This window comes from Parasteatoda tepidariorum, chromosome 4, assembly GCF_982258835.1.
Source record: "Parasteatoda tepidariorum strain Cologne lab strain chromosome 4, Ptep-v5.0, whole genome shotgun sequence".
Taxonomy (NCBI): domain Eukaryota; kingdom Metazoa; phylum Arthropoda; class Arachnida; order Araneae; family Theridiidae; genus Parasteatoda; species Parasteatoda tepidariorum.
In genome coordinates this window covers 60066455-60090481 of record NC_141758.1, presented here as the reverse complement: position 1 = coordinate 60090481, position 24027 = coordinate 60066455, and the positions used below count along the sequence as shown (strand labels likewise).

General features: G+C 28.8%; 2 protein-coding genes across 2 annotated transcripts in view; one reads left to right on the top strand and one right to left on the bottom strand.

The window, feature by feature from the left end:
* Positions 1–24027, top strand: part of LOC147810992 (uncharacterized) — a 75117-nt gene that overhangs the window by 48204 nt on the left and 2886 nt on the right. The window lies entirely within an intron of this gene.
* LOC107443287 (transient receptor potential cation channel subfamily M member 8) overlaps positions 6619–24027 on the bottom strand; it is a 73615-nt gene continuing 56206 nt past the window's right edge. Inside the window, exons 24-31 of the mRNA XM_087162184.1 lie at positions 20727–20872; positions 19256–19490; positions 18071–18229; positions 15953–16039; positions 14834–14927; positions 11540–11641; positions 10448–10672; positions 6619–8192 (exon numbers count right to left, since the gene is read on the bottom strand). Of these exons, the coding sequence (XP_087018310.1) occupies positions 8082–8192; positions 10448–10672; positions 11540–11641; positions 14834–14927; positions 15953–16039; positions 18071–18229; positions 19256–19490; positions 20727–20872 (1159 nt within the window). The 3' untranslated portion in view covers positions 6619–8081. The remainder of the gene's footprint in view (positions 8193–10447; positions 10673–11539; positions 11642–14833; positions 14928–15952; positions 16040–18070; positions 18230–19255; positions 19491–20726; positions 20873–24027) is intronic.

The window sequence follows — 24027 nt, the reverse complement described above, 5'->3', positions numbered from 1 at the left end:
AATTTGCGAATCTATTTATTAAATGCGCCGTTTTCAAATGAATATACAGCATTAACTCTTAGTTAACTGTATCAAAGGAAAATCAGGAATATTATGATACACAAATGGAGAAAAGGTATAATTTATGCTTCGTATAAATAAAGCGAAATAACGGGAAAAATAAAGTTACAATTACGCAAATATAAGGATTATCTTACTAATTATAACACAAAAATTGACAGACTAAAGTTTTAGTTTTGTAAACCAGAATATTTCTCAGTGTTTAAACAAAAGAAAAATTATTTTTTGTTGTTGTTGTTTTTTTTTTGTTTTTTTTGACACTGAGGAAGGTTCTTGTTTACAAAAAGTTTTTGGGCTAAAATAAGTAAAAAATTTTGCTGAGTAATGTTTTTTATTAAAAATAAGGCACATTCATACAATTCAAATTGGCAAACTTACAGCATCACTGACAAATTGGAGTACAGAAGAAAACAACATTCATTAAAATTAATTTATTTTTAGGAAAAATAATAACTTTTATCTTTATTTAGCATGAAATATCTATTGAAAATATATAAATCAAAATGAAGTTTAGATAAGTGATATTCCGAAAATGATTAAATAACAAATAAATGCAATTCATTCTTATTGGCTTAAACATAACAAAATTCTCGGTATGGATTATTGTTAATACTTGAAGAAAACAAAGGGAAAAAATGATAAGCTAAAAACAATTTTTTCATGGTTGGTCTTTAAATTCGTGTTTACTAAATGGATGGTGTATACAGAGTATCCAATAAATATCACCAGAAATGTCATCGTACACCTATAGGGGCGCTTCCCCTATTAAGAACTGTTTCTTTATGTACCTTTGAACAAATATTTTTATCTATATTAACTTAATTTTACATTTTCAATTCATGACTGTCGAAAATTGAATTCAAATAGGTACAGTGTTAGCTGATTTATCGTAATTTAGAGATTTAGGGACTAATTTGAGTAACTCACCGAATCATTAAATTACCATAAAATAGCTACTTCCTAGTCTATATAAAGCTATTTTTCGTCAATAATTATTGAAATACACAAGTATCAACATGAAATTAAGATAGTTTAGATAAATATGTGTAATGGTTCAAAGGTACGGGGAGAAAATTTGCATAATAGGAAAGCGCCGCAATGTGCGTACGTCACATTTCTCGTTAGGAGTAACTAAGCAATTCTGTATCCTTTTGATGTACCTGAACTACCTCAAAACCTCCAGAAGAAAGTCTTCACACGGGTTACCATGAGTGAGAAATCCGATCCAAACGTTGTGGCATATTTCGTATATCCCCCCCCCCCCCGCGCAGTTTAGTAATCAAGACCTTGTGACATATTTATTATTTTCTTTCAAATGCACAGTTTATGTTCGTTAAGTCGGACAACTAAATTGATTCGTGCACACTGTGGACCAGAAGACCATGATCTTTGATCAAAAGACAAAAATTAAATTTTGAACTAAAATATGTGTAGGCAGTTTTAATATAGCCCAAATTAAGTATTCATAATCATTCCAAACATTATAGTTTACATTTTGGACCGACGAGAGTACAATGTAATGAAAAATATGTTAAGAAAAAAAATTTTAATGCAACTTTAAAATTTTTATTTCAGAAATATATATAGGAATTTCACCTTACTGTTGGGTACAGCTCTATCCATCCTCGGAAGTTCCTACCTGGGTTTAACCCCATAATTATCTCCCACCACCTTCCTTCGATTAACTACCCTTCTATCAGCTCAAGATCGACTGCCGCATTAAAATTTTAAGCGTGTGCGCCAGAATAGCGAAATAAAGCCAAATCTAGATGGATGAAACTGATGGCCGCCTTCTTATGAATCACTTGTAAAATAGTCGTCTTCAATGATTTGTAGTTACAAAAATTTTGCAGCTAAGAACATGCGAAAAAAATGGAGATGCCGAATAAAAACAAATACCAGTCAAAATATCTGTACATAAATATTTCTTAATGTGTGTGTGTTTTTTTTTTAAATTTAGAACTGCAATGTAAAAATTATTTTGACAATTAAAAATTTTCTTCATACATTTCTAATATGATTAATTATTAATTTTATAGGATGGTCGAATTGTGCTAATTAACTTTGTGAAAGTTTTCATGAATAATTTTTTTGAATTTAAAGAATTAATTTTTAAAAATTTTAATGTTGAAGTTATAAATGCTGTTGATAGAGGATAAAAAAGTAATCCGATCAAAACTATTGTAATTTATCATTTCTTAATAATGTGAATATTTCTCTTTATCAATTGAATATTTTTATTTTCCGTTTAAAAAATGACAATTTCGATATAAATCTAGATAAATTAAACTGCAACAAGATGAGAAAAATACTATACATAAAGCTGCTTAAATTTTATTTATTTTTCCCCATTTTTTACTTTAAAAATTTCCCCCCATTTTATTTTTCACTTTAAAAATTCGAAGCAAATAAAATTTACTGTCAAGAAAATAATATTTAATGTCAAGACAAGCCATTAAAAAGAGTTTTTTGTTTCGGAAAAAAATTTTATGCTTTTTTCCTTGATATGATATTTGCTTTGGAATTTCAATGAAAAAAAAAATCCCGTATCATGATTGTTTAGTCATATATAATTGCATGACGTTGTGAATACATATATTTACATGTCATTCTGATCAGAAGTTTCAATAGGCAAAATATTCCAAATTGAATCTTTTTTTAAATATTGTCATATTTTAGGACCCTGCACACACTAGAGTAACGTAACTTTATTTTTACCTCGACGTTAAAGATATAACTGTGAATATTTTTTTTTAATAGTGATTTTTTTAAAAAGCGAGCACATTTGATGCATAAAGGCCTAAAATTTCATCCAATTTCTATATCACGTGTTGAAAACTTTCGATTTGAAACCAATAAGTTATTTCATTTTTTTTATCAATATATTAACCAGATTCAAGAAGTTTTATAAAATTGACACTTCATGACTTGTTTTATTACTACTTTAAACTTTTTATGATTACTTTATTTATTTAATTTTAAGTTAGATGCTTCCATTGCACACAAGTGATATATGTGCCAGTATTATAAACTTTAAAATCAATATAACAATACAGATATTTACCAAAATTGTCTGAAAAATTAAGTTAAAAAAATAATAGTAATAATTAATAACTTTATGAATTTAATCAGCTCCAAATGTTATTACTTCTTTTTAATCTTGATACATCATTTTATATCATATGTCATATGGTAACCAAATTATATATAGACAGAGCAATATTTTCATCAATGTCTTAATTTTATATTAAATCAATTTTTTAATGTTATAAAACCTACGAAATACAATTTTTAGTGTCTCACTTAATTCCATCATACCTGTCGTTCCATATACCGGATAATAATAATAATCTGAATCAAAATATTTTGGTTTTATTTGATGATCCATATTCTTAATAGCTACTTTTAATTTTTTTTCTTTGAAAGACAATATCAATAGAACTCTTTTGGCTTTAAGATTGTTGTTTTTATTATTTAATTAACTTAAATAACGAATGAGGCATGTTGTTTTATCATCAATTTTCAAATTCATCATATCCAATTTTAAAAGTTCTATAATTAATTTGTTTTTGTTTAGTTTAAGTAAAATGATAAAACTATATTATTTAGTCAATCAAAAATTTATTTAAGTAAATTTTTCAGAATTTTAAAATGTATGTACGAAAAGCAAGTTATTTCTTAAAAATAATTTCTGAAAGCTAAAAATATGCAAAAATGATATTAATCATAAAAGTATACATAAAAAATTATAATTTATTTTAAGATTCTGACTGAAAGAGAAAAAAGAAGTCCCTGGGCAAAGAAGAACAGGCGATATTTTAAATTAGAAATTTTATTACATTATATTAAGAAAGACCAAGCACAAAAATATACTTCCTCTGAATAAGCATTTTTAGTGTTAACGAATTTGGATTTTTAATCCTTAAAATATCACAATATACTACTATCATAATGTTGAAGTGATCGCCATGTCAAAAACATTGTTCCAATTGTTTAGTCAAAGTTCCAGTCCTTTTATTTTCATTTTCTCTTTTTTTTTTTTTTTCATTTTTCAGTGCATCTGGAACTATTTAGGCTGATAAAAAATTCCACTAATTGTAAAACTCTTTCTCCAAAAATTTCATGCAAAACATACTATTATAGATAAGTCATTATTATTTATTATTTAATTTATGCTGGGAGAAGTTTTGTACTGTAAAGTATAAAAAATTTCATGTCATTTTAAATGATGTAATTTCAAGTAAAAAAATTTGAACAAAAGCGTCTGAATTGTTACTGAGGACAGAAATTTCAAAGATATCGGGCTTTGGAAATATTCCCAAACTATTTTGCCAATTTTGCGTAAGTGTTTTTTTTCTTCATTTAATAATATAGTTTAAAATAAGATGAATATTTGCATATTTTACTCTTCTATACATTTGTGACTATTATTAATTAAAATTAAATAATTATATTTATTCGTACAAAGTTATATTTTCTATTAAATTTTCTTTGTATAAACGAGTCTTATAACTGTGTGTAAAATTTTATTCAACATATTACTTTCAAACCATTAAAATTGAAACGTAATGAAATTTCAATTACTAAAATCAAAGTTGTGTAGGGTGTTTCGCTTTGCTTTCATTTTATAAACATAGCATTTATACGAAAAGTATTATATACTCTAGGTTTAGAGCTTTAATTCACAGGAAGTAACGCCTACAAAATTGTTTATTATAGATATGTTATTAAATTAAAAACTAAAGTTAGTTTATTCTCTAGTTTTTATTTATTAATTTTAAGTGAATGAGCGGCAAAGAATAATTTTGCTTAGGCTTGGAAATTAGCTTATATAAATCTTGAACGACTTTTTTCCACTTCAAATAATAGTTTCATAGTTTGAAAAATGACACATTTTGGATTCTCCTAAGATTATTTGTACACTTTATTAGCTTTTAAGTATAACTCTGTAACTACTTGTGCGCACTCAATTATTATAAAACTTGTTCACGAAAAAATTGATGTTATGCACATAAAAAATGTATAATACTTAATTATTTCTCTAATTTAAATGGGAAAACTATGAAACAGATATATTTAATCGTAACAATATATACAACTATACAACTAATTTGAAAATATTAAATCGGACAATCGGGCGGGACTTGGCATCGCCCCCCCCCAGTCAAAAAAAAGTTTTCACGCCACTGATTATTTATCTTGTTCAAATGTATTCTTAATATAAAAAGTAAACAATCTCTCTTTTTTACAGTGGTAATTTATCTTTCCTGAAAATTAAAATTACATCAATATTGTTTTATAATGAAATATTCTACAACAATCATGTTTATTAATTAATTACAATTATATTTTTTTTCTATGCAATTCTGTACACTGATAATGTTTTTAAGACACAATATTTTACTGTCAAATTTAAACAAAGTCATATTGTATAAAATTGAGTAGTTTAAAAAATTAACTAATATTAAAAGTCTAGTAAATTATTGTTCCCAAAAATTTGATTGAGCTTATATTTTTAAAATATTAATCTTATTAACTGTGTTTTATCTCAGTTAATTTTAAAAATAGTATGGTGTATGTAGACTGTTTCAAAAAAAAATGACGTGATCTTTTTTTCTTTGATGGACTACGAGGTGTGAACTGCTTGAAATTTTTTGAATTTATAAAATCAGATCATGTTTTTTTTTAATTCCTTTTTAGCGCATGCGCAGCATAAAAGAACTACTTGGAATACTCATATCTTGCGCGGTTTTTTGCAATTTTTTTAATACATTTGTAATTAATTTTAAATTGCACCAAAAAGTTTGTTTAATTCCATTGAATATTTTTAAAGTTATAACAAAAAACCATAAAACAAATAATTAGCTTTTTTTAATAAAAAAACCATCATATCTCGAGTAATATTTACGCTAGGTTTACGAAATGTTATGCAGTTACTAAAACAACAACTTAAGTAATTGGTACAAGTTCCAAGCTTATTGCTTGATTTTCTGGCATCTGGCATATGGTGTTAAAAAACTTGTAATTTTTCATTACTTATTATAGGTTTCTAAAACCTCTGAAAGGTATAAATTTTATTTTTATTTAATTTAAAATTATATCCATTCTTTTCTTTTTCTCGAAATTTTCATTTTGGACGCGAGTACTAACACTTGATTTCATGTCAAAAGGTACAAAAACTGAAACATTTTAATAAAACAATGATTTGATGCTGTTAAAAGTTAATATTTGTATCGAAACGTTTTAAAATATAAATGGTTCAATTTCACATTTAACAACAAATTTAAACATTTTAACAACAATTTAACAACAAATTTAAACATTTAGTAATTTTAACAGTTATATGATAGAAAGTTATATTTATAAATTTTTAACAAATAAAATTAAATCTTAACAAAATGGGCTGAAAAGAGTAACGAGAATTTTAAAAACAAAATCTTTTTTTTAATCGATTTTTAGGAAGAAACAAAACTAAAATGATTCAGATAGATGTATAGGACTTGTTAAATGAAGTGATAGTGTAATGAACCATCAAGTATAATTAACAAAAAATTGCTGTTTTATGCTCTACCCCCGTTTTCTTTTCTGATACAAGACCAAGCTGTCTTGTTCTTCATTTCCCCATGAAAATAATAGAGGTACTTTTCATGTTTCAGGATTTTTTTTCTCCAAATTTTGAAAAAATATATCCATCTTGATTGCTAAAAATACTATATTGACAACACGTGGTGGTATAATCTTTAGGGGTTGCTAAAGAGATGTTTCATTAGCCAAATGCTTGGCGATGGACATTTGTTAAAATTCAAGAGTCCCCACTTCAAAGATCTATTCATAACAATACATTTTCCCCTTTGACACATTGATGGATCATATCTATTGTTATGATCCTCCACCCCACCTTCAGGTTGGAAAATCCTAGGATGGACAGAGCACAGCCCTTACTGTTACATTTTTATCAGAGTAATTAGTCTGAAATTATAGTACAATTTTTCAATTTGTTAGATTAGTTAATACTCTTGACAAACTTATAATTTATATCTTATCATTTGACATTTTGCAATGTATGAATGACTTTCGAAACTTAGTTCCAAGAAGTTCCACGAGGTAATTAGCTAAACTCTCTTTTGTTGTCTTCTTTGATGTTTCTTCTTTCGAAAAAACCTGCTCCATTTTGCCTGAATTGCAAAGGTAGACTAAATATACTGTTTTTTTTTCATGTTTTCGCATTATTTTGTAATATTACTTCGGAAATATAATTTGCTTTCATCTTTAATATAAAATTACGAAAATTATTATATTTTCATTGCTATATTTAAGCATTTAAGCGTACTATATTATTTTTTTTTGTTGCTCGCATTATTTCAGCCGCCATTTTGTTTTTTGATTATTTCTAGTGTATTTCAAAATTTCAACTATGAATTCAATTTACCTGCACATAAAAACCCCTAAATAAAAAACCCCAAATTTTGAAACAAATTTTATCGAAATACTAATTTCGGCCACGAAACCTTGGATGCTGACCCACTGTGGTGCGGTGACTTTCTTTCTTCTAGGAGACGGTAATTACCTCCGCTTAAAATTTTTATTAATATTTATGGAACTCTCTGTACATTTATTATGGGTTGTAGTTTTGTAATTAATCTGAAGAACTCATGGTTAGTTTAGCGCTTAGTTAGTTTAGTTTTAAAACATAACAAATGAAGCATAATAACAATATAAATATGAATATTAATTTAAAATCGGATTTAAGTCGTCTTCCTCCAATACTCAACAAATTTTCACAATCAAACAAGAACTAAAAACTAGTCTAGGTTTAAGAAAATAAATACTTTGATCAAAATTTAAAACAGATCATAAATAATCGAATTTTAGTGTTTGAGACAACACAAATGTCCTCATTGTCTTTCAAAGAAAGTTCATTTTGTGTGTGCGCAACTTGAAACTCTCACAATTCGCATTTATTAAATAAAATTAAATTATAGTTTGAGGGTTCTTTCATCGGAAAATATCTTAAAAACCATTCACAGTATTGTTGCTTTCATTTTCCGGGCAATATCTTGCAGTAAAACAGCTTGACCAGCTGGTAGCTTAAAGAAAGCATCTTCTGTTATCAATCTCCATCCCATTTGAGGCTGAAACAAACATTTTATTGTAAAAGTTTAATATCTAGTTACAAAAATATTACGAGAATTAAAAGTTGTACTGAAAAAGTAATAAAAACTATTGTTAGTTAAGAGAAATAAATTAAAAAGAATAAAAAAAGTAATGGCATAATAATGTGTAAGTTATTGAGCCTGAAGGAATAATTTTTGCACAACTTTAATTCTATTATGGTTCCAAAAATATCAATTTGTATCTGAATATCAGTCACCAATTCTTTTTAGTTTCGGTGGTAATAGCTGTGTTTTAGAAATGCATACATTTCATATTAAGGATTCATAAAAAAATACGATGTACCTTAAATATTCTTTAATTTATTTCACTAAGAGAATTAAGAATGGAGTGGAATAATGTAAGTTATTAATCCTAAAAGATTTACTTCCATTGCACAACTGATTTTATTATATTTAAAAAAATATCATTAAATTTATATCTAAATATCAGTCATCAACTATTTTTATTTGCGGTGGTGATAGCCGTGTTCAAGAAATGAATTTCTTAGTAAGAATTCATAAAAAAAAATATTATACAACCTTAACGTTCTTTACTTTATTTCGTTTCAAAATCACAAAAATCTTTACAATATAAATTACGCGAAGGAAAACTATTAATATCCATTAATCAGTATTTATATGCCACTTTCTGAAATATAACTATCGTTAACTTACCATACCTGCCATATATTGTAAGACTAAAAATCTAAAAAAAAATATCTAATATACAAAGAGAAATTTTTTTCTTCTTCCCTTGTATATTAAATGCTAAATGTACAGGGAGAAAAATTAATAATATCCATTAATCTGTATCTATGAGCTACTTCTAAACTATAATTATTATAAGCAGATAACTATGTAACTTTCTAAACTATAATTATTACTAAACTATAATTAATACAAGGAGAAAAATTAATAATACCCATTAATCTGTATCTATGAATTACTTTCTAAACTATAATTATCATGTCAGAACATGACTATATCGCATTCATGAATCACGCTATGTAATGAAAAATCGCAAGAGCCACCGACGTTGCTTTGAATGTTCAGCTTAATGTAATGTTTAACTTAATATTTTGTGTCTGCACTATGTTATTCATTTACCAAAACTTAGCAATCTTCAAACTGCAACAGATGGCAATCCAATCGTATTTTTTGTAAATAATGGACATAAACCGCTCTTTCCCTTTGATCTTCAAAAATAAATACGAAGCAGCCACAGCACTAGTGAGCGAATCGAACAGTAAATGGAGCCTTTTAGTCGTGTAAAAACAAATATATTTTACCAATATTTAGAAATTTATAAAATATTTATTGGCGCAAACTATAATGTTAAAATTATAGCGTTGAAAATTACTACAATGTTAAAATTTAAAATTTTATACGGAGATGATTACTACTCTCAGAGAGCTGACATAGCAAAAACAGCCTTACTTTGTCATTCATTCTTCTTAGAACTAATATACTTTTGTCAAGAATAACTAATTATGAAAGACACGTTTGATTAATATTTTGTGTAAATAAAAAACTTATGCATTAAACTGTAGGGAGTTTTTAAATTTCTCCAAAAGTTTGCTGAGAATATTTTAAATTAACAGTTGTTTGACCTAGAAGTCTCCTTTTATCCCACAGTGATGTTAAAGTTACCATATTTCCTCCAAATGAACATCTGAATTACTAATCTGAAATTAATAATGAGCATTAAATATGAAAACTGAATTACCTTCTCACCTAAGAACCTCATAGGAGTATAATGGTGACCCAAAACTGAGATTGTAAAAGAGCCCTTTCGGGTGACAAGCACTTAACTTTCATGTTTTACAAACGATTTTTTGTTTTGTTTAATGTACTGTTATCTAAAAAATTTCTGGTAACTCAATAAATCTTGAAACAATACTAAAACACTTATTCCAGTAAAAATGTTTCACCTTGTAAAATGGGTGACTTAACAATATATTGTTCAAAACCTTTCAATTCTTTAATAACAATGTGAGTTTCTCTTTGTAAACGATTTTAGTTAGTGGTTCTATTATCGTAAATTTAAGAAATAGTAGAGAAACAAATTTTAAACATTGAACAATTTTTTCAAAATTTAAGTAAAAGCGTTTAAAGTAGAAATCAAATAAGAAACAATTAAAACTCACTCGAAATAATTTGAATATTTACAAGAATATTTTTACTGAGAAGTAACAACATTAATAGATACTTCTTTCGAAAAAGCGGATTTGTACCTGTAATTTTTCAGACACATTTTCAGGCATGTCAAAATGAATATGCCATAGTTCAACTTCTTTCCAGGCGTGATCAGTATTGCAAGGATCATCCATGTAGCCTTTGTATACAACCTCGTGTGTGATTTTTAAATTCTCTTCACTATCTGCAATGCTGGGAAAACTTTCATTGGATTCAGCTAACTCCACTTTAGGAGGTGGAGGAATGATACAATCTCTAAAAAACTGGAACATACAATTTGTTTTTTATTCAGCAGGAATGAATAATTCACTCTAAAAATTCCGGATCAATTTGTGGTAAAAAGAACCGGCATTTTGAGTGCCGGTACTTTTTAGTGAAGATCCTTTTATACCGGAATATGTTACGGAGCAAAAAATCCGATATTCCGTAACTTTTATAGTAACACTTACCATAAAATCTCTCTTATTAAATAAATACTGTAAAAATTACGGCATTAATATATTACAGTAAAAATGGATTTTACGGAAGATGCACCCAAAGTGCCGTTATTTATTACTGAATCCGTAATTTTTTACCATGTGGACTAAGGGCAAACTATCAAAGAAATTACATTATTTGAACATGATCGTAATGCATGAAATCATACAGCAATTGAGTGTTTATTCAAAAAAAATGCAATTCGGCTTTTCGTTCACTTGACAAAAAGTTTTTTAAATTAACATAAATATGTTAATAATTAAGTGAGAATCTCGCCATTTTCACACACTTAATTAGATAAGAAACGATTAAAAAATTAAAAGTCTTAGAAACGTATTTGTCAGTTCCATAAACGTAAAAATATGCGTTTTTTCACAAATATTGCATACATTTTTTATTACTTGATTTATTACCTTATTTTTAAAAAATGCGTTATGATTTACTGTTTAAATAAAATTGTATTGCACTCTGATATTTACGTTATTACTTAATTTTCATACACATTTTACTAATAAAAATGATGCAAAGGAATAAAACGTACTCAAGTAACTAATATTCCAACGTTTCCAATTATTAAATATAAAGATTAATATTTAAAAGGTATAATATATAATGTTATTAATAAATGTGAAACAAATGAATACGTTTCTTACTTTAATAACTGCGCTTGATTCCGTCCAGACAATATTTCCAATAAATTGATTTTTAAACATTGATCTGATGACTTCATACCTATGCTCACCTGACACAAAGCCCTAAACAGAAAAATAAATTAACAATTTGCATCGTTAACAAATTTAGATTGTAATTCAACTATGATAATATTTTAGAAAAATATTTTGCATAAAATGAGCGTTTATTTTCCATCAGTATTAAAGATTACTGTTTTCTCCATATTCTTTGTTAAACAAATATAAAAACAGAAATGAAAAAATGCATGCATACATTACTGAACGTTTCATGGCGTCACATTGATGCCCATGCGTCATTATCCTAATTTTAAAATATCTTTTTCACTGTAAAATCAAATCTATGTAAGCGGAAAATATCAAACTGCTCAGTATCGGAAATTTTTCAATTTCTTAACAATATTTCTATTTAAATTTTTCTCTGACTAGAGCTTTTTCATTTCTTTAAAGAGACAAAATACTTAATAACCGTTTAATGAGATAAAGTAATAAGTGTTGATATTATAAGTTGTTACGTCTAAGCTTTTTGTTATATTCTATTTTGTAATAATATTTTGAACAATTTTAAAATTTTGAATTCTAATTCAAACATACTTAAAATTCGTACGCATATACGTATATAGCGTCTGTTGAAACATATATTAATTTGTTCTCCAGAAGAAAAAAAATTTGAAAATAAATTAATTTTGATCGGGACTTCTAATACATGTGGTTTTAAAAGATTTATTAATTAAACAAGTTTAAAACAAGCTGTTGCAAACGATAAGTTACTACGCATGCAAGCACTTGAAAAAAGCTACATTTTTCTTTACAAGTAACAAATAATACAGGTCGCTAAAGATTTTCCATAATATTCGCTTCATTATTTAAGTAAAAATGTCGAGTAAAAATGTCGTTGACTTTTCTTTAAATTAATTATTGCTTTCGGAAAATAATATTTTTCTTATATTCTGCCAAAAAGTTTGATTTCATGACTATTTTTATCGCTTTCAATTTTAGAAAACAATATCTTTTCTTTGTTACTTAAAATAAAATGAATGTCAAACGATTTATAAAAATTCAGAATTTCATGAATGTTATAATTTTTAAATCTGAAAAGACGATGCAGTATAATGTTATTATATCATCTAATATAAATGTAACGTTATTAATTTTATCGTGTACGTGCAAGTTCTTCGCTCATTAGTAACGATGTTATGATATCATGAAGTCTTAATTTATATGAGTAAGTCTTTCTTATTTTAAAATTTAAGTAACTTCATCTATCAAATATTAGCAAAATGCTCGAAAAGGGCAATTAAGCTGTTTTTAACTTTTATGGGTAAAATGATGCTGAAATTTAATTATGTAACTTTAATATTGCATTTAATACACCACTTTAAATTTAAATGAGGATGGAAACTCGTAGCTGTAACTGCTTTTGAATTGAGCTTTTTTTATGCATTCTTCCTTCTTTTAATAAGAAAAGGATTTTGAAAAAAATTACTAAATTGTAAACATTTTTAATTATATTTATATATTATTATTTATTTATTATTATACATTATTATTTATTTACTTATTATTATATATTATTATTTATTTATATATTATTATACATTATTATTTATTTATTTATTATTATATATTATTATTCATTTATTTATTATTCTATATTATTATTTATTTATTTATTATTATTTATATTTTTTATTAACCAATTGCAATGAAATTATTAAAAAATTTAAATTTTAAGAATGAAATTACTAAATTAATTCCAATAATCTTCTAGGAATAACAGCATTCAAAAAATTCAATTGTGCTTAGAGATTTTTTTGCTTGTTTTTTTTCGTTTTTTCTTTCTTTAATATCACATTGATTTTTAACGACAAAATATTTAGCGTCTCAACTCAACAGTCAACTAACACAAAATATTATTATGTACTCCAGCCAAAATTTCATGATCTTACTTGCATGAAATATATGGAATTCGCATAATGAATAGATTAAGGATGTAAAAATATCATTGCTAACAACTTTGTAGTAACTTTTGGTAGTAATTTTTTAAACACATTCAATAGAGTTGCATCCTGCGTTGGCTTGAAATCGGCAGTGGTTATGTTATCATTTTGAAATCTTAATAATTTTTTTGCACTCCTAATTTTAATTTTCTTGAAAAAATACTGAATCTTGACCAAGGCAAGCAAATAATAGTAACAACTGATTGTAATACATCACATAAAAATAGTAAATTTGTCATATCTAAAACTCCTCCATTGTGGCTCTAATTCAGGGGCTCTAGTCGTAACAAATAAATAGCTAATATAGTTACAATTGTTATCAGCAATTGTAATGTCAGCTAAGCAAATCTGTGCATTTTTTCTATATATCTGTACAAGTCATGCTGGAATGGTACTTCCAGGTCAACGCACAGTATAATGATTTTAGTGACATGTGAAAAACGTAAAATGGACATTTGTAGACAAGTATTGGCCTTTAAACCGAAAATTGTCTTTGAAAAGCGGATGAGAACAAATAGTGTAAAAGTTTCAGTGAAGCGTGCGTATTACATCAGTTTCGGGTCTACCAAGAACCAATGCAAGGCAACGCTATGATCTCCAATAAATTAACTTTTGAGATTGATGAAATAATTTGAGATAATCGAAGAGATACGGTTTGTGACATAAGAGCTACGTTTTGTCCGTCAAGGCTAAATGATTGATGAAATCAACCACTGCCTAAACATTGCACTACTTTGCGCTTTTCTGTTCTGGACTCCTCTTTCCTAGTCTGACTTTACAATCAAGTTAAATACCCTCATGTTAACTAGTTAATCACTTATACGCAATCCGTTAAGCACTACTCCTACCTTCCTTTATGACGCTAAATTGGGAACCTGATATTTTTACTGTATTCCAGGCACTATCGCATGTATTTACTTTTCATTTAGGAGACAGTCATATACTTTAAACAGAAATCCTATGATGTTAATTTTACATAAAAATATTTAATCAAAAAATACTGCTTCAAATTTTAATAATAAAAGTAATTAGTATATTTATTTACAAATTAATCTATAAATAAATTCATTTATAAAATTTATTTACGAAAGTAAATTTAATTTTAAACTTTGTAAATTAAGTAAATATAATTATAAAAGTATAAAAATTTTTGAAAAATTTTTTTCATCATTTATTTGTAGCAAACTTCCAAATTTCTAATGTAATCAATTTTGGGTACACCAGGGAGAAAAAAATAATTAGATAGAAAGCAATTTACCCCAGGTATAGAAAGATGATATCTTTTTTCTGTCCATAAAACAACAAATTCCAAGCCTTTAGTGGACAAAAATGCTTCTCGTGCTTTTTGGAACCTACGTAAATGTATTAAGTACTTTACTAAAACATTAAATATAAGAAGTACAGGTCAAGCAATGGAAAACAAATGGTTTTTAAATCTTCTTGTCGAATTTAGAAATTCAAATATGCACATATTCACTATGAGTGACATACATATTCACTATCACATATTCACTACATAGTACTGAGTAATTAGTGCAGATGATACAATTTAGTTCAATACGGAATCCAATAAAATAAAAAAGTACTATTCAGTAAAAAATAAAAATCCTTTTTTTACGAATGTTTTTCCCATAAAATAATAAGGATTACAATCGATAGTGTGAAACCTTCAATCTTCCATCTTTCCTTTTTCTGTAGCTAGTTTTGTGAATAGGAACTTTTTATTTACTTCTATTTGATACGATTATTGTTATCATTTTTTAGCATTGTTATTATTAAATTATTCAAATATATTATTTTTTTTATATTATTTTCATTATATTATTTTTATTGTCATTATGCTACTTCATTATTATTATTTTTGTTACATTATTTATTTATTTTAAAGAAATTCCTTTACCTGGAATTGACATTAAGTAAAAAGTATTAAGATGTTATTTTTTTCATTTGTTCTATTTCTTATATTACTATTTTTTATTATTTAATTTAAAATTCGTATCTTATTATATAATTATTTTTCATCAGCAGATCAAAAATTATTAAATGGTAAGCTATACAATTTTTACTTAATATTAAATTATTAATATTTATATCCAATGATTTTAAATAAAATTATTTGCGGGAAAAATTTGAATGTACGAAATTGAAAAATTGAATAAATTAATTGAATTAAAACACTAATTTTTGTTTGAAAAATATTGAACTTTGTTTTAAAAAGATGAGAAGCATCAAATATGTTTATATAACTACTGGTAATTATTTTGTTGGCTGATTATAACTTTGGTTTTGAACATATATCCCTTCTCTGTAGTTTGATTTGGGCACTTATTTAAAAGGTGTTACGTTTGTAAGTGGCCAATTTATTGTAAATACATACCTAGTTAAAATGATATGAATATAATGATTAGGACCCCATCGTGGTAGCGCACCTCTACCTCGTAAACCAGTTCGACCCATTGGATTTCTGAAAATTTTAAAATTATATATTGCATAAATGGATACAAATGAAAAGTGTTTAGTGTCGAATAGTAAAAAATTTAAAGCTAAAAATTGTTTTAAAATTTTAAAACAAATAGATTCATGGATTTCATAAACTCCTAATAGTAGATAATTCATAGATTTTATAAATAAATTAACGTCAGCAACATTAGTTTTCTCAGTAATTTATAATTAGTAAAAATAAGTAAAAGCTTAGTTCTTTTACATTCATCTTTCATGCTATGTTCTTGTATTGCTGTTGACATATAAAGTATTTTATTGGTTTGGTTGTTAATGATAGTAGCTAGAGATATATGCAACATGATCTGGATATTGCAAAAACATTTTTAAAAAAACTTAAAATTGTTTATCATACGAGGGTTGCTATTTATATTTCTGGCCTAATAATGAAAAAACAAACATGTAGGATCGAAATTGGTTTTATTGTTTTTCAAAATATTCTCCATGATGATCAATACACTTTTGCATGCGTTTGAACCAATTTTCAAAGCACTTTTTCCAGTCCGATTGAGGTAACTCCAAAACATGCATTTTGAATGCATCAACCGCTTCTTCGGGGGTCGAAAATCGTTGTCCACGTAATTTATTTTTGGTGTGTGGGAATAAGAAGAAGTCATTGGGTGCCAAATCAGGGCTGTACGGCGGATGACCCATCAGTTCGATCTTTCGCTCCGTCAGAAATGCTTTTGTTTGAGTCGATGTGTGAGAGCTCGCATTGTCATGATGAAGAATGATTCGCCTGTTCTTCTGCTTTTTTCGAATTTCTCTGATGACTTCTGACAAACAAATGGTCGTGTACCATTCAGAATTGACCGTCCTGCGTTGCTCTAACGCCACTGTTGCCACATGACCGCTAATGCCGAAGAAACAGGCAATCATTTGCTTCGATGTGCTTCTTCCTCGAACAACTTTTGTTGGTTTTGCCTCGTCTTGGAAGACCATACAATTGATTGCTGTTTTGTTTCCGGCTCATATGAATAGATCCATGATTCGTCACCTGTGTAGATGTTATACACAGCCTTTGATGTACCTTGAACGTATTTTTCCAACATTTCCTTGCACCAATCGACACGAGCCTTTTTTTGAGCGTTTGTCAGATTATGCGGGATCCAACGCGAACAAATTTTTTTTTACGCTCAAATGTTCATGCAATATTTTATTGATGCTAGTCATACTAATGTCCACAGACGCCTCTATCTCACGGTATGTCACATGACGATCTTGCTTTATCAGTTCACGCACAGCATCGATCTTTTCTGGCACAACAACGGATTTTGGACGACCTGCACGGGATTCGTCCTGGATCGAACATCGACCACGATTAAATTTGTTATACCAATTTTTTACAGTGCTGTAGGATGGCGCTTTATCGCTGAATAAAGAATTAAGTTCATCGAAGCACTCTTGTCTTGACAATCCACGTCAAAAGTTATGAAAAATAATGGCACGAAAATGTTCATGATTCAATTCCATTTTTTGAAAGAGAAGAACTTTTCAATTTACTGTTAACAGCACAAATGAAGCTATAATGGTAAATCGTCTGCTGAATTTATGTTTAAAAATATCAAACTTTCGATTAAAATCGTCTGCGGTTGCCTAGCAACACTTACTGTTGCCAAGGCCAGAAATATAAATAGCAACCCTCCTAAATGCTCAAGTTCAACAAACGAAAAATTCATATTTCTCATGTAGGCATCGTTTTATTTATCTGCACGGTACATTAGCCAAACCCTAAAAGCATACTAGTGACATGTGTGGTACACTAGTCTGTGAATAAATTTACCTAGTAATAAATTTATTTCCTTTAAATATGCTAACTTTCAATAGGGGCGCTTTAGAGACTTTCACTCTATTCTAGCATTATATTCACGTAACAAATTCTAAAAAGAACTTAAAGTTATAGTTTCTATGAATTCATATAGATTGTGTAATTTTTACACCCTTATGGTTTATATTTTAATTTTACGTTAAATTAACAATATATTTAAAAACTTACTGTGGAACTCCTTCACTATCCAGCTTATAAACTAAAGTAGAACCATCTTTAGCAATAATCCACGACTGTCTGTCCAAACCTATCCCAGCCGGATTAATTGACACGCTGTTCCAAGCAAAAACAGGCAATGCTTGTTGAGGTCCGTTTTTTTCTCGCAACCTACCGAAAAAATATGCAATTACTCAAAATCTATTTAACCAAGTAGTGCATGCAGATAAGAATGCATCACAGAAATATAGTTAAGGGTTTAAAAAAATCAATTCATTCATTACGGGAAAAAAAGATTAAAATTTGCATTTACCTTTACCCTTTTAAAATATTTTTTTACAGCTGGCAGTTTTTATCTCACATTATTTAAAAGAAGTTATTTTCCAAAGTAGCCTCCATAACTAAAGCTTTTAGAAGCGTGATAAATTGTTACAATTGATCAATACAAATTTCATCCATCAATAAAATAAATATTAGGAAAAAAGATTTAAAGCTTAAGAAAAACATAATATTTGCAAGCAAATTTTCTTTGTTTTTCAAAATTTGAGTTTTAATTGTGTCACTCTCTATGTTCAATAAATGCGTTGTGCTGTCGGCTTTCCCGTCTTAATTTAGAATTACACAGCATAACACTATACACCGAAGAGCCATTACATTATGACAACCCTGCTAATAACATGTAGGACCACCTTTAGCCCTCAAAACTGCTAGTACCCCCCGTGTCATTGATTCCACAAGGTGCTGATAGGTAGTCTGAGGTATCTGGTACCAAGTGCTCACCAACTGGTCCTGCCCCCACATTGCCTCACATTGCGAGGAAGTAGCGTGGCAGCACGAATTTGATTTTCCAAGTAGGACCACGAATGCTCTATTGGATTAAGGTCAGATAAATTTTGGGGCCAAGACATGACTTGAAAGTTACTGGAATGTTCCTCGAACCAATCCATGACGATCCGACCCTTATGATATGGTGCATTATCCTGTTGGTAAACACCATCCCCCTCAGGAAAAACTGTTGCCATGAATGGGTGAACTATGTTCAAGTAGCTTACAGACGTCAGGGATTGTTCTATGAGAATTATTGGTCCTAATGAAACATTGTTCCTGGGCGAGAAACCATGAAAACCTGGGTGAGCCCATTGTTATAGATGGAGGGTGGTCATAATGTAATGGCTCATTGGTGTATATAGTACTTACAACAATATATCCTCATCAACGTGTGATTGTAAGAGAACTGGAAAATCTGGACGCTGTTGAGTAAATGCCACAGGATCGTAAGAAATCCACATTACTTCCCAGGGAACATATTTATCTGAGACAGGAAAACGCTGCACTCTCGTGTTCGGATACGGAGAGCGTCTTGATAGGATATTCATCACAGATGGCTGATTACGATTGGTGGCATCAGGTAGAGGATCCCAAGAAGAAACAACTGAAACAATTCGGGTGACATTTATTGTAACTTCAAAATTAAATACAAACTAGTGAATGATAGGTACTTATCCCGTCGACCATTTTCACCAACAGTGAGCCTAAGTCATTTTGGTATCTTCCAAATTTAGTTTTGCGTATTAATTGATCGTAAAAAAATTAGACAAAATGCAAGTCTAACTTATTGCATGTAAAAAATGAGAAAATGTTTAAATTGGAACCACATCTAAATTAATTTTCTGATTTAGCGAGAATGGTTGATGGGATAATATGTGATTACCGAAGATTACATATAATAGCTTGAATTGTAGACATTTTATCGGAAAAAAATTCCGATTTTATTTTTTTTTCTTTACTCTAACTTTAAATTAAATTTTTTTTAGCTGGAAACTGGTTGTAATAAGAAAAAAAAAACTTAATTAATTAATCAGTTGCAAATGGCTCTGTCCTTCTTACTTATTTCACTTTTATTTATATAAAATACGGTCTTGCTGGAACTTAAAAGTCGAAAAATACCTTTTGAAGTATAATGAATTAATTTATCTAGATGGAAGTAAAGGAGAAAATCAAATTACACAAAGTTGGGCCAGATCAGAAAATATCTCTTACAAATTTTGTTCGAACTCTTTATGGACTTAATTGAGAAATAAAACCATACTCACATTATATATAACTTATAAGGGGTAAACCATATTCACATTATATATAACTTATAAGGGGTAAACCCCATTCACATTATATATAACTTATAAGGGATAAACCATACTCACATTATATATAACTTATAAAGGGTAAACCATATTCACATTATATGTAACTTACAAGGGGTAAACCATATTCACATTATATATAACTTACAAGGGGTAAACCATATTCACATTATATATAACTTATAAGGGGTAAACCATACTCACATTATATATAACTTATAAGGGGTATACCATACTCACATTATATATAACTTATAAGGGTTTCGAACTGTAAATCATAACAGTTTAAGTATTTTTAATTCTAAGTTTTATTTTACATTGTCTGGTTATTGGAATAAATTTCATCGAACAATTTTATCACTTTCCATCAAAAAAAGTCATGCGTTTTACGTATTTTCCCAGATTCGTAGCAGATGTAACATTGTAGCAGTAGGAAAAAAATTTGCAATATATTATTGTTTATCATATTCGTTGTCAATGTTGAGAAGAAAAGGAAAAATAATAATTTTTTTAACATCATAACTCACCTGAAGAATCTCTGTTAGCGAGATGGCGAATATTTTCTAAATGAACATGGGAATAATTCATAAGCCTCTCTAATTCTCGTACAGAGCTTTTCAAACTTTGCATCATCTGTTTGTGATAGACAAAATCTTCCATAAGGCTTCGAATCCTGAATAAAAAATAAAAATATTCGTATAATTGTGAATTTTATTATTCAAGGCACTTTTATCTTTTTATAAGCAATGATTAAAATTTAACAAAATGCAACGCATTATAATTTTTCGAGTAACATTCCAGTATTTCTAAAATAAATTATCTTCAGCTAATTATCACAGTCAGCGAAAAAAGTACTAAGACACGCGAAAAGTCACTAATTCTAGAAGTTTAGTTTATGGAATCGCGGGTTAATTTTTGATGTAAAAACTGGAGTAAAATTAAACTATTTCTTGTGTAAACTAATTAAAATTTTAAATTGTTTGTCTGTTTAAATTTAATATTTGATTTTAAAAAAAATGATATTGGAAAAAAGAATAAGGACATTGTTTTTTCTTCTGTAATTATTGAAAATAGAAAATGACAATCAGGTTAAAAGATTAGTTTGTGAAAGAAAAGTCACACTCCTCGACTTTTATCATGGCATTTGAACGATGTCCAAAAGGAACTCATCTTTACAACTTTGAAATAAAGAAGATTGTTCTTTTTCGAGAATGTGGATTAAATGAACGGTTAATTTTAAAAATTAATCAAGGGATCTAAAACTGCTGGATTTTAATTTTCTAAAAATTTCTAGAATGTATGGCATGAAAAAACAAACTGGGAGGCCAGAAATTTATTTGATCTCGTTAACCGAAAAGAGTGATTGTAAGAGAGTTTGCCAGGAAAAAAGACAGTGATTGAAGTTTGACAAAATTTAAATTTGCCATGTTCATCAAGGATTGTTCAAAGTACTTTAAATAAACACCCTTAGTAAAATTTGAGTCACATCCCCCTATTTAAAATCATTATAAGAGAAAAAGAGTTGACTTTACTAAAACAAAAAAAAACATTTCTTTTCGACAAAAATGGACTTTGATAGACCTGATGGTTTTATCGTTAATTTTGGTATGATCTGTGAAAGACCAAATAATTGTGGCTCAGGCATGGCCAACTAGAAGGGTCAACTTCTAATTGGCCACGGCTCAGGTGATGGTTTGGTAAATAAATTCGGACAAATATGTTGTTATGTTAGAATGAGATTAGAATAAGTTAAAATAAGGTTCAACAGAATAATACTTCAACTCAGGTTTCTAAGAACGCAAAACGCAGGTTTGAAGCTAATTCTTTAAATTTACTTGATTAGCCGATGAAGAATTCGATCTTAATCCAATCGGAAACTTATAGGGAATATCTAGCCCGAGAAGTTTATAAAAATGGAGCGCAATATCAATGCAAACAGGTTCCTTCCAATCAAAGACGCTTGGGGAAAAAATTTACCTTTCAAAAATCAATGACGTATCATTCACGCAATCATTGGCGTGGCAGAAAAAAGGGTAGTTTTCTTGGATTATTGAAGAAAATTTTCAGTATTTTCAAACATGTCCTTATAGTTTTTTCCATATTTCCTCTAGTGTTCATTTTTGTAAAATCCACATCTTGAAGCCAAATTATTTTTTTATGCTCTATAAGTGTTATTACAAAATGTAGGGTTCTTTTGATTCGTATATGAAGAAGTGATGGCGATTATAAGAAAAATATATTTATTAAGAAGAAATCAAAGTAAAAATACGTATAATACAATTGAATCATTATAACATAACTAGAGCGTTTACTTATGTCTGCTCATATCCGTATCCCTCAGCTATCTAACTGAGGTTCGGACAATGCGCAGGCGCGCAGAGGAGGGGGTTGCTATAGTTACCCGACACAAACTTTTATAAAAGTCAAACATATGAGAACTTTATTTAGATGAAATTAAGCTAAAGCATATTTTAATGTTGCCCTTATACTTCTTTCACGCACTGTAGTTACGCAAATTAAAGATAGAATTTCTTTTATACATTTCTAGTTCATAGCATGCTTGCGAAAAAGGAAAATTTTCTTATAAATGAATATTTTTTAACATGCTTAAGAAGATTAGTTATTACTAGAAAAATATACAGGGTGTTTATGAAGTCCCGGACCCATTTTGATGTTTAATAACTCATAAAATAATGAAGATAGATTAAAATTAATAACATAAATGGTTAGATAGACTCAAAAAATTTCATGACCCTTGTCAATGAACTTGCATGCGTGCCCTCTTTGTCTCACGGAGAATATCAAGTCGATAGTCAATTTCATGCCAGGTAGCGGCAAGCATGTCGGCATCTACAGAGGCTATTGCGGTTGTAATTCTGGCTTTTAGGTCATCAATGTTCGACACGATCCTCCTGTAAACATTGTCCTTTATAAAACCCCAAAGAAAAATATCCAGCGGCGTTATATCAGGTGATCTGGGTGGCCAAAGAATTGAACTTCCTCGCCCAATCCTTCTTCCTAGAAAATGGTCATTCAAAGAACTACGAACGATGATACCCCAATGAGGTGGTGCACCATCTTGTTGCAAAAAGACATGTGGCTGAAGCTCTTCTAGTTGTGGAAATACGAAGTTTTCCAACATGTCTAAATATACGACTGATGAGACCGTCTTTTCTGTAAGAAAGAAAGGCCCAATGACTCGGTCGTGTATTAGTCCACACCACACATTAACATTTGAGGAATCCCTTTGCGTCTCACGGTATTCATGGGGTTTTTCAGATCCCCATATGAGCACATTATGGCGATTAACAATGCCGGAAACATGAAAAGATGCTTCGTCGGAGAACATTATGCGCTTCAGAAAATCAGCAGCATCTTCTATCCTTCCTACCATATCTGTTGCAAACGCCATCCTCCTAGGCCTATCGTCCGGTTCGAAACCTTGAACAATTTGAACTTCGTATGCATGCAGTCTTAATTGTTTCTTAATAACCTTGCACACCATCGAAATTGGCATATCCAATTCTCTTGCCGCTGATTTCACAGATCTTCTGGGATTGTCCAAAAATGTCTGTCTGACACGCTCAACGTCAAAATCACTTGTGCATGGACGTCCGGAACGTTTCTTATCTGCGATACTTCCAGTTTCTAGAAAATTCTTTTTCCACCGCAAGATGCTGCTTTTGGATGGAGGATCTTTTTGGTAAATTCTTCTGCAATTTCTCTGTGCTTGCACTATCGATTTCGTTTCTATGAACCACCATAAAATATGTGCTTTCTCTTGTAGTGTATGCATTCTCCTTAATATCCGCTCGAATAAAACATCAC